Source organism: Ostrea edulis, chromosome 4, assembly GCF_947568905.1.
Source record: "Ostrea edulis chromosome 4, xbOstEdul1.1, whole genome shotgun sequence".
In the NCBI taxonomy this organism is placed as follows: Eukaryota; Metazoa; Mollusca; class Bivalvia; order Ostreida; family Ostreidae; genus Ostrea; species Ostrea edulis.
In genome coordinates this window covers 16,999,543-17,012,187 of record NC_079167.1, presented here as the reverse complement: position 1 = coordinate 17,012,187, position 12,645 = coordinate 16,999,543, and the positions used below count along the sequence as shown (strand labels likewise).

Sequence of the window (12,645 nt, the reverse complement as noted above, 5' to 3'; positions counted from 1 at the left end):
TGCTATTGATGCTAAATTAAAAGTAAATGGTTATTCAGAAGAAGCAGGTAGCCCTTTACCAAATTTGTAAATTTCATGATCCCCGGGGTAGAGGTTTGGACTCCAAAGAGGGGCCAAATTTGGTATATAGTATTTATGTGTAAAACATTTAAAAAACGTCTTCTTTAATGCTATTGATGCTAAATTAAAAGTAAATGGTTATTCAGAAGAAGCAGGGTAGCCCTTTACCAAATTTGTAAATTTCATGATTCTAAGGGGTATAAATGGTTTGGTTCTAGGGTGGAGCCAAATTATTATAATGATTATTGACTTTATCATTTGAAAGACTTCTTTGAGTTTGCTGATACAATTTAAAACTAAATGCATATTTAGGAAAAGCAGAAAAAGATATACCAAAATTGTGAATTTCGCAACCCCATGGTTTTAACTCTAGGACTGGTCCAAATTAGTCATATTAAGAACGTGAATTTTTTTTCCAGATTTCGTAAGCCCTTGGGACTAGTGATTCTTTTAATACTCAGGTGACCAACAAGGCCTGTGGGTCTCTTGTTTTTTCTTCCCAGAATACACATGTACATGGAATTGTTTTTTATGCCCCCGAGATCGAAGATCGGGGGGCATATTGTTTTTGTCCTGTCTGTCATTTTGTAATTCTGTCATTCTGTCTGAAACTTTAACCTTGCTAATAACTTTTGAACAGTAAGTGATAGAGCTTTGATATTTTACATGAGTATTCCTTGTGACAAGACCTTTCCGTGGGTACCAATATTTTTGACCCCGTGACCTTGACCTTGGAGTTTGACCTACTTTTTGAAAACTTTAACCTTGCTAATAACTTTTGAACAGTAAGAGATAGAGTTTTGATATTTCACTTGAGTATTCCTTGTTACAAGATCTTTCCGTTAGTATTGAACCTTTTGACCTTGACATTTGACCTACATTTTTGACCCTTGACCTTGGAATTTGACCTACTTTTTGAAAACTTTAACCTTGCTAATACCTTTTGAACAGTAAGTGATAGAGCTTTGATATTTCACATGAGTATTCCTTGTGACAAGACCTTTCCGTGGGTACCAACATTTTTGACCCCGTGACCTTGGAGTTTGACCTACTTTTTGAAAACTTTAACTTCTAAATAGTAAATATAAGAGCTTTCATATTGTACATGAGCATTTCTTTTGACAAGATCTTTCTACTTGTACCAAGATATTTGCCCTTGTGACCTTGGCCATCTTCGGAATTGGCCATTATCGGGGGCATTTGTGTTTCACAAACACATCTTGTTTGTGTCTAAAAGTTATCAAATTATGATTTGTGTTTTCAGCCAGTCCAGTTGTTGGTTTTTTACAAGATGAAGATGACCGAGACTCTGAAGTTAAGATTTCTGCATTGGTGGAAATGGAGGCAGTCCAAGTTCTTTCAAGGTGAGAATATCAGCCTATGTACACATCTCTACTATAAAATACACAGTGTGTTTGTCTTCATAGACCTCTTTGACTTTAGTTGCACATTGATGTACTGAACTTGTGCCCTTTCATTGATTGAAATCATAAAAATTCTAAAATGTGATGTGATTGAGTTTAAAAGAGGCTTTCCAAAGGAATATAAATGAGTTTATTTGTACATACATGTACATGTATAAGGATGGACAGTACAGTGACCTTGGAAAAGTATTTGTCAATGAATTTTTTGCATACTTGGTAAAATCTGTTTAGTATAGGGAACCCTCAATACATGTGAGAGTTCTTGTCATTATGGTCGAGTTGTGGGCGTGGAAGAGTTACCTTCTCTGAAAGTCAATGAGCTTTTCTTAAATTTGGTACAGACCACAAGGAATGGATACATACAATATTTTTTTCTGTGGCTTTGCAGGTTTTGTGGTTTAGACATATTCAGGCAGTACATGGAATACATAGAATTGTCTACATAAAACCTCATTTTCACTATTCAGGCAGTACATGGAATACATAGAATTGTCTACATAAAACCTCATTTTCACTATTGTTACAGTCACGTTGATCTGATGGGGGGGGGGGGGGGGGGGGGGGGGGGGGGGGGTAAATGATTTTTTTTTTTCAAACACATGTACTTTTAAATACATAAGGACAATATGAAGTACTCAATCTGCAAATTCTAAACAACCATACAAATCAAATCTGAATATTTCATTAAATTTGAAAGAGAATATGTGGAGAAATTTAAGGGAGGAAAAACCGTAACAAAATCACATTCCAGCAATTTTTTAATTTGTTTGGGTTTGTTAGCCTTGTTGCTGTGACATCACAATGTACTTAACAGCTATGACATCACAACATACTACTGGTATTCAATGTAACTTAGTTTAGTAGGCTGAGATTAAAGTGAAAACAGCCACTATTAAGATGCGGAGACTCTGAAATAAATTTCAATCACATGATCAATGTTCTGCCTCTCCTTGATTGGATGACTGTGTTTTGTTGATATGTGTAATATATGTACAACAGAAAAGTTTAAAAAGATACCCAAAGTTAACATATAAGCGTACTCATCTATGGGGACATTGTATTTGTGATCAGATATCCCTACCAACAAGAAACTATTGAGATGACCATTATGGAGGTCATCAAAGAGCAGTTGAACAAAAGACAACCCATGGATGCCACCTCAAAAAATCTTATCCGCTTCATGACGGCCACATGTGGATATGGTGAAGTAAGACTGCTGGCATCTCAGCGACTAGAAATGTGGCTGCAGAATCCAAAAGTAAGTCTGAATAAGGTTGAGAGTGTCACCCCCCCCCCCCTCCCCCCAATCCCAAACAAAACTTGTGACTGCTGAATCCAAAAGTAAGTTTGAAAAAGGTAGAGAGTGTCACTGCCCCCCCCCCCCCAACCTAATTAAAAAAAAACTAACAAAACTTGAGACAGGATAGTGAAATTAAGACAAGAGGGCATTTTATTTTGACTGATTTTGCATGAGAGAAGTCTTGTTCGTGAATTACCTTATTAGATTATGTGACATCTCAGACAGCTGGTGCTTAATGTGCTGTTTTGATACAAGAAACAGTAGAAAGTTCATACTGTAGAAAACTTGATCTTCTTATTTGGTGGCATTTTATAAGATATGCTCATTTGTTTTAGTTGGCCAGACCAGCCCAAGATCTACTAATGTCCATCTGTATGAACTGTAATCAACATGACCAAAAGGATTTAGAAACCATGGCCATTCTGATCAAGATCAGGATGAAGACAAAGCCACTCCTTAACCACTTCCTGAACTGCCTGAGGTACCCTGCCCTTGCTATTAGATTACTGTTGTGTAATATCATTATATTAACTAACTCTTGTAAGAAATGTTTGCTGATCAATATCCTCAATGATAGACACAGAAAAATTCCATTCTTGTTCCTAATCTTAAAATTCATATGCAAGTATTACAGAGTGTATAGGAAATATTTTGTTGTGATTTTAGAAATTTTCAAAAAGTATAGACTTGTATGTGACATTCATTAGTGAAGTGTTCTCCAATCAATAATTAAATCAGTATCTGAATTGGGTAAAGGACTGATAAAGTATTACTCTATGCAATACTGTAGATTCCTTATTTTACCCAAGTACTTAATACCGTGAAATTACTCGTAAACATCAAATCGCATGAACATGAATTCACAAGTGGTCTCTTGATTGAGAATTTTTACATATATTTTATCAATTTGAAAATGAAGGCAAGTAATTTTATTTTGTGAGTGATGTTTCTTGTGAAATTATGTGAAACTAAATTCCTTGTGTATATTTAGGAATCTACAATAGTAAGAGCTACATGTATGGTCATTACCACTAATCTGAAATACTGCAGTATGTTTGAATTTTCAGAGAGTTATTGGACCAACATCCAGAGAATATCCGTATGATCATGACCCACACCATCTACAACGAGTTGTCCAACACTCGAAATCCCAACAACATGGCCATTATCACTACGCTGTTCCAGAAAACGGGCGAACAATCAACTAGGGTAAATATAGAACATTATCACTACGCTGTTCCAGAAAACGGGCAAACAATCAACTAGGGTAAATATAGAACATTATCACTACGCTGTTCCAGAAAACGGGCAAACAATCAACTAGGGTAAATATAGAACATTATCACTACGCTGTTCCAGAAAACGGGCAAACAATCAACTAGGGTAAATATAGAACATTATCACTACGCTGTTCCAGAAAACGGGCAAACAATCAACTAGGGTAAATATGGAACATTATCACTACGCTGTTCCAGAAAACGGGCAAACAATCAACTAGGGTAAATATAGAACATTATCACTACGCTGTTCCAAAAAACGGTGTGAACACTCAACTATGGTAAATATAGAACATTATCACTACGCTGTTCCAGAAAACGGGCAAACAATCAACTAGGGTAAATATGGAACATTATCACTACGCTGTTTCAGAAAACAGGCGAACAGTCAACTAGGGTAAATATAGAACATTATCACTATGCTGTTCCAGAAAACGGGCAAACAATCAACTAGGGTAAATATGGAACATTATCACTACGCTGTTCCAGAAAACGGGCAAACAGTCAACTAGGGTAAATATAGAACATTATCAATACGCTGTTCCAGAAAACAGGCGAACAATCAACTAGGGTAAATATGGAACATGTATCGACACTGTAGGACAAACTGTATGAAACAGAAATACAGATTGATAAATGTACATTTAGCTAAAAGTACAACTAGGTCATAATGAGCAGTTCACTGTAAATGCAAGTACATGTAGTGTTAAATCTAGGATCTAGAGAGGGCACACATATCATATATTCAAAAGGGCACTTTTTGTCATGGCAAGACAATTTCGAGGCAATCTCATTGCATCATACTATGATCATTTAGCCTCTTTAAAAGTTATTATACCCCCCGCAACAAGTTGTGGGGGGGGTATACTGGAATCGGGTTGTCCGGCCGTCTGTCCGGCCGTCTGTCTGTAGACGCAATGATTTCCGGGCTCTAAAGCATTATCCTTTCCACCTACCGTCACCATATCATATATATGGACTACCCATGGGATGAAGATGTTCCCTATCAATTTTGGAGTCAAAAGGTCAAAGGTCAAGCGCACTGGACATCGAAGTAGCAATATGGTTTCCAGGCTCTAAAGCGTTATCCTTTCCACCTACCGTCACCATATCATACATATAGACTACCCATGGAATGAAGATGTTCCCTATCGATTTTGGGGTCAAAAGGTCAAAGGTCAAGCGCACTGGACATCGAAGTAGCAATATGGTTCGGTTTGTCATGCCATTTGTTTTTTACACTCAGAAAAGAGGTAGTTTATACCTATTACCAACGCCCTTTGGGAGATTGGGGTAATCGGGGGATATTCTTAGTGAGCATTGCTCACAGTACCTCTTGTTACCTGCTGCCTTGATTTTAAACTTTTCAATCAACCTTGTCAAATAAAGAACGATTGTTTATGTTAACGAATATTTTTAAAAATTTTATAGAGAAAAAAGGGCATGATGCAATTAAAAAGGACATGGCGCCAGCCAAAAAGGGCATGGTGCGACGCCATGCTAGTTTGCTTTAGATTTAACAATAACATGTATGCTGTAAGTCAGTGTTGGTGGAATTCAATATTCCAAGATATATAACACTAAAACAGTGTGCTTACACATTAAATTTGAAAGAAATACATTATTTGAGAAAAATTTGACTCCTTGAAAATAGTGAAAATTTAAGTGAAATCTCTGATATTTGAAATATATATTTCATAAAAAACCTTTTTCATAATGTATAACAAAACCATGAATATTTTTACCACCATTTGTTTTTCTTCCGATATCTTCATATCCTCTCTGTGCCATACCTAATGCATGAAGCCATATTTGTTGTGATATGATGTCAGAAATGAAGCATTTTGTTGTCTGCTGTCGATTTCTGGTCAAATTGGGTTATTTTTACATGTCTTTTAAAAATAGATGATTTCATGAACAAAAATGATATTTCTTCCATTGAAAGATGCCCACCCAGTAACAATAGGATTATTGTTCATGAAGTTGCTTTAAATTTGCAGAAAGGAAAATAATGAAAAAATGTGCACTTTTATCATCAAAATTTCGAAAATTTTGAAAACTGACATTTACATGTATATTGACATATCTTATGATTAGCTGCAAATTTTTAACAATAACATAAATGAGAAAGTTGTGCATATGTCTGTTGTTTTGAAAAATTCAAAGTCATTTTAGGGAGGTAAATTGGCCCAAAGATATATAGTCTTATTTTGCTCAAAGATCTTAGCTGAGGTTTTCCAAGACTTGCTGGCCAACAAAGAGGACTATTTGAGAGCAGTTCGAGGTTTGTTCCGGGAAATTGTGAGGTCACTGAAGCATGACATCAACATCACCGCCTTCTGTTTAGGGCTGATGCAGGAGAGAGTGGAGACCAAATTTATGGATTTGGACCACAATATCAGGGTAAGAAATGTGCAGAGAGAGTTGGATTAAAATTTATGTGTAATCTTCATTTAAACCTGTAAGTTTTTATAAATACCTAACCAAGATTAAAATTGAAACTAAAAAGATTGATGATATTACAGGAGCGTTATGTGATGTCTATAGGAGACCTGGTGACCCAGGCCATATTTCTGTGTATCACGCCACAAGTCAGGGAGGCGGCCACTGCGCTCTCAAAAGGCGAGAAGAAAGGTAAACACTTTAATGTAACAGAGCCACATATCAAATTTACCATGGGCACTGTCTTTGGACTACAATGTATTGAACTTGAAATATGAATATGATTTATCCTAAGTACATTTGTATTTGTAATGGAACGTAAGGCATGAGGTGTGTACATACATGTAGTTGAATGACTTTTGAAAACAGCTGTATGGCCAGTTTATTTTTCTCTGAAAAAATTGAGATAGTTTTCATGCAAAATGTGTGTGTAACAAAGTTTTTATCTTCCCATAATCGCAAATCTGATAACATTTTTTTGTAAGAGATAATGTGAAATAATGTTGTGAAATAGTATTTATTGTCAGGTAATGCAACAAATTCAGTGAAAGTGATGCATGTGCATCTGTAAACAAAAGTGCATGATTCTGGAGAGAATGTGTATAGTTCAGACTTTATTGTTATTTCAAAATTTGAATTCTATTTAGACAAAATACAAATATTTCAACCTAGTTCAGGGTTTGACACTAAGGCACGTCCGACCGACCGAGTCTACTAAATGATAGGTCAGGTCGGGTAAAATATCATTTTACTAGTCCGACTGGTCGTGTTGAAAAAATAAGCAAGAAACTTTAGTTTAAACCATAAGATATCTTATTTTTAACTAACAAAAATAACTGTAAAGAGTTTGCGAGCAATTTTGAACCGCGTGATGACAAAATCTCTATTTTTAGTTCTAATATATAAGTCGCTGTCAGAAGTGATGTTTTACGACATTTACTCTTTGTTAATGTGTGTAAAGTTATGTTTCGGATAAATAGATATAAACTGAATTTAGTTTCGTTTAAAAAAACCAAAACAGATTATTTTAATTGAATATCAAATTAATAAATTACATCGTAAATAGCTATTTTTCGGTGTTGACACATGTGTGGGAATGTCTCGACTTCTCGTCCTCAAGGAAGGATGTTCCGAGAGAAAAAAAGGAATAGGTTGGGAAGAAACAAAACAGGGCTTGTGAAATAGAAATTTTGAGGCCATTTTATTCTAACAAATGGACTAAAGAATTTCTGTGCCGAGTAGAATTTAAAGAAACAGAAAATGCGTTTGAAAATAAAAGCATTAAATTGAATGACGAGACTAAAAGATGTTTTTGAGACAATTAAGTACGTTTTAGTTTAAACTTAACATTTGTCATTTGAATTATGTACTTAAATATGGAGAAACCACCAGGGTTTTTTTCTCTGGTAAGTTGGTCAGGGCTTGTTGATGTAAGGCCAGGTCTAGTAAAAATCATTTGAAGTAGCCCGACTGGTCTAGTGCTCAAAAAAGTAAATGTCAAACCCTGTAGTTATCATGTATTTTCATCACACACACCAACAGAAACATCAATTTTGAACCAAAGCACAGCCCATACATAAAACAGGAATCTGTTTACGAAAGCAACAGCCATCACATGATTGTGACAGAGAGCATCACATGATTGTGACAGAAACATCACATGATTGTGACAGAGAGTATCACGTGATTGTGACAGAGAGCATCACATGATTGTGACAGAGAGTATCACGTGATTGTGACAGAGAGCATCACATGATTGTGACAGAGCATCACATGATTGTGACAGAGAGTATCACGTGATTGTGACAGAGAGCATCACATGATTGTGACAGAGCATCACATGATTGTGACAGAGAGCATCACATGATTGTGACAGAGCATCATATGATCTTTCCCTCCTCAGTAGTATTTGCCATTGTAAATAAGTTGATCAATTCTGATAGGGAAACTTACAAGACAGTTATATTAACTAATTTTGTCTTGTGCATATTTAAGAAAAGCATGTTACATGTAAGTTTTTGTTATGTTTAAAGAATAAGCCAAACTTTTGGATAATACAGTGTTGTTGTTGTAAACTTTGACCTTGAACATTCATAACACACCATGATAGTCAGCAAAATATGATTTTATTACTGCATTGCTTGTTGTTATTCAAAGATTTTATGCATTTGAAAATTACAAATACAATGTCGTGTTTTTTTCAACAGATCTGGGAACTCTGCACAGTTTTCGCCAACAAGTGGCACTGATACAGAGAGACTCTGTTTGGTGGCTTCATACCATAGTACCCAAGGTCATTGAGGTCAAGCTCTCAGAGTATGTGCACTGGTAAGTGTCTCACATGTTTACTGATTACCTCCAATTTGTCATATACGATTCTCTTTCATATGTATCATTTAAAACTTGTACCTTCCTGTTCGTTTGAACATATTTTATTGTAATACAATTACAAAGGGATTGGACACAAGTTTCACAAACTTCGACCGTCCTCTTGTTCTCATATTGCTGCCTCAGATGTGGTTCATTACACTTTGCCCTTCATGAATTTTATTTGAAATAAGCAACACACACCCTGTAATTTGAAAGAAAACTGCTTTGTTCTACAATAGGGAATGTCAGTAACACTGCAGTAAATTCCTTTTTAAGATGTGTCTTATTTTGTGATTGGAGTCTTCACAAGGTTCTTTTCATTGTAAGATGTGTCTTATTTTATGATTGGACAGTCTTCACAAGGTTCTTTTCATTTTAAGATGTGTCTTATTTTATGATTGGACAGTCTTCACAAGGTTCTTTTCATTGTAAGATGTGTCTTATTTTATGATTGGACAGTCTTCACAAGGTTCTTTTCATTGTAAGATGTGTCTTATTTTATGATTGGACAGTCTTCACAAGGTTCTTTTCATTGTAAGATGTGTTTCATTTTGTGATTGGACAGTCTTCACAAGGTTCTTTTCATGGAGAGTGCAGATCAGTACTACAACAAGGACAATTGGCCCCTGGAGGCTGATAGAAGGTAATGTACATATGCAGCATGAAGTAAATTTATACTCACTAATATTATATCTACATGTACAACAGAGAAATGGAGGCCATGTCTATTTTATCCCCCCTACCCCTGGGCCATGAAATGGTCAGGGCATATAGTATTACCCCTTTTTAGCTCACCTGAGCTTTTCTGATCACCTGTTGTCCGTCGTCTGTATGTCTGTCCATCTGTCTGTAAACTTTTTATATTTTCGACTTCTTCTCCAGAACCACTGGGCCAATTTCAACCAAACTTGGCAAAAAGCATCATTGGGTGAAGGGCTTTCAAGTTTGCACAAATGAAGAGCCATATCCCTTTCAAAGGGGAGATAATCACAAAAATGCAAAAATAGGGTGGGGTCATTTAAAAATCTTCTCAAGAACCTCTGGGCTTGAAGAGCTGAAATTTACATGAAAGCTTCCTGACATTGTGGAGATTCAAGTTTGTTAAAAGCATGACCCCTGGAGGTCACAATAGGTGATCAAAGTTTTACCTACTAATATATAAGGAAAATCTTTAAAAATCTTCTTCTCTAGAACCACTGAGCCAGGAAAGTAGAAATTTACATGAAAGCTTTCTGTTATTGTGCAGATTCGAGTTTGTAAAAATCATGATCCCTAGGGGTAGGATGGAGCCACAATAGGGGATCGAAGTTTTACATACTAATATATAGAAAAAAATCTTTAGAAATCTTCTTCTCAAGAACCATTGGGCCAAAGAAGTTTATATTTGCATGAAAGCTTCCTGACATAGTGCAGATTTAAGTTTGTAAAAATCATGACCCCCCAGGGTAGGATGGGGCCACAAAATAGGGGCAGTTCAAGTTTGGGTCAGGTCAATAAAAAAGTTATACAGGGTTATGCCAGGATTGGAAATTACAGCCCGCTCAACTATCCAAGACGGTCTATTTTTCAGGAGAATGGACTGAATCTCATACAAAAGCCTGGCGGTCGGGTTAATTTTAACAGCCAGTGTACGACAACAAATGTCATAAATAAGCTTTATTAGTAAATTCATTCATGTAGAATAATAAACATCACAAACTGATATATAGACTTGCAGAATTTGAACAATTATGAACATTGGACGTAGAAAATTTCAAACAATTGAGTTTCCACTCAGTATCTCAGTCACACATGGACATTTTGAATTGAAATTTGGGATGTAGATATACATGTACCACAAGAATATGCAGGTGAGATTGCTATGTAGTTCCAGTCGGATAATTTTTGGCAGAGTTATGCCCCATGGTCTCATGATCTGTCATGCAGGAACAATATTCTAATTGAAATGTGAGATATAGATTTGAATATAGATTTACATGTATCACAGGTCAAATACTCAAATGGGTCTGGTCGGATAACTTTTGGGAGAGTTGTGGCCCTTGGATGGTATTTTTTGTGTAGCTTTGACACAGCTAGTCTTTGCTGTGCTTTAGGATGAGTTGATATTTGTAATTTTCCTTTACATTGATGACTTGGAGGTCAACTTTGAGTTTCTTGTTGATCGACCTATTTTCACCAAAGTTATTGCCCTTAGACTTTGAAAATTTCTGAAGAAAAGGGGGGGGGGGGTAATAACTGTTTTCCGTACTTGTTTTTGCTATGCTTGTAGAATATGTGACTACTAAAGACCATTCATTAAGTTCAAAATTGTCACGAATACTTGTGTTTCACAAACACATCATTTTTCAAAAACATATTTCAGAATTTTAATGAACATCTTAAATTTACTGTGTTTAGTTATTAATTGTATTTTTCTTATGAAACTAGTATGTAACTTTCACACACAGTACATTCCTACACCTGGCCACAAATGTTCCTGTGCTAGAGGATACCCTTATGAGAGTTCTGGTGATTGGACTCTCCCGAGAGTTACCACTAGGTCAGGTAGATGCTGTTGAATTAGCTGACCAGCTGGTCAAGAGAGCGGCCAGTCTATGTCTGGATGGTAAGTGACCATTATCTGTACACCTCATCTTTAACCAGTAGCAATGTTTCAGTGAAATGTTATAGCATTATAAATGTACAATGTTTATAATGTTAGCATTATAAATGTACAATGTTTATAATGTTAGCATTATAAATGTACAATGTATATAATGTTAGCATTATACAATGTACAATGTATATAATGTTAGCATTATAAATGTACAATGTAGGTATTGTTAGCATTGTCTATGTACTGTATGTACATGTAGATATTATATGTTTTAAAATTGTTTCCTTGATCTCCATGCCCCCTCTTCACAAACACAAATGGTGTATTTTCTAGGTCAAGTAGTGTTGCAAATGGAGAAGTTAGAACTTGTGGATGCTCTGCTGAATTTGTGCAGCTACAGACATCCAACAGATATCACACTACCGAAAGGGTAAGACATTCTACAGATATCACACTACCGAAAGGGTAAGACATCCAACAGATATCACACTACCGAAACGATAAGTCACCCAACAAATACCGGGTAAGACATCCAGTAGATATCACACTACCGAAATGGTAAGTCATCCAACAGATATCACGCTACCGAAAGGGTAAGACATCCAACAGATATCACACTATCGAAATGGTAAGTCACCCAACAAATACCGGGTAAGACATCCAACAGATATCACACTACCGAAAGGGTAAGACATCCAACAGATATCACACTATTGAAAGGGTAAGACATTCAACAGATATCACACTACCAAAAGGGTAAGACATCCAACAGATATCACACTATTGAAAGGGTAAGACATCCAACAGATATCACACTACCGAAAGAGTAAGACATTCAACAGATATCACACTATTGAAAGGGTAAGACATTCAACAGATATCACACTACCGAAAGGGTAAGACATTCTATAGATATCGCACTATCGAAAGGGTAAGACATTCTATAGATATCGCACTATCGAAAGGGTAAGACATTCTACAGATATCGCACTATTGAAAGGGTAAGACATTCAACAGATATCACACTACTGAAAGGGTAAGACATTCAACAGATATCGCACTACCGAAAGAGTAAGACATTCGACAGATATCACACTCCCGAAAGGGTAAGGACCAGGACGTTTTACCTTGTGACTGCATCATCATTAATATACATGCATAACAGCACTGTGATTT

At 36.0% G+C, this 12,645-nt stretch overlaps 1 protein-coding gene across 2 annotated transcripts in view; it reads left to right on the top strand.

Annotated features, from left to right (window-relative positions):
* The window catches only part of LOC125670187 (integrator complex subunit 1-like), a 41,579-nt gene that overhangs the window by 8,048 nt on the left and 20,886 nt on the right, over positions 1 to 12,645 (top strand). For both annotated transcript variants that reach the window (XM_056162093.1, XM_048905212.2), the window contains exons 6-15: positions 1,325 to 1,424; positions 2,556 to 2,742; positions 3,120 to 3,265; positions 3,852 to 3,993; positions 6,282 to 6,464; positions 6,587 to 6,695; positions 8,711 to 8,831; positions 9,439 to 9,516; positions 11,321 to 11,478; positions 11,803 to 11,899. In XM_056162093.1, coding sequence (XP_056018068.1) covers positions 1,325 to 1,424; positions 2,556 to 2,742; positions 3,120 to 3,265; positions 3,852 to 3,993; positions 6,282 to 6,464; positions 6,587 to 6,695; positions 8,711 to 8,831; positions 9,439 to 9,516; positions 11,321 to 11,478; positions 11,803 to 11,899 — 1,321 coding nt within the window. The remainder of the gene's footprint in view (positions 1 to 1,324; positions 1,425 to 2,555; positions 2,743 to 3,119; positions 3,266 to 3,851; positions 3,994 to 6,281; positions 6,465 to 6,586; positions 6,696 to 8,710; positions 8,832 to 9,438; positions 9,517 to 11,320; positions 11,479 to 11,802; positions 11,900 to 12,645) is intronic.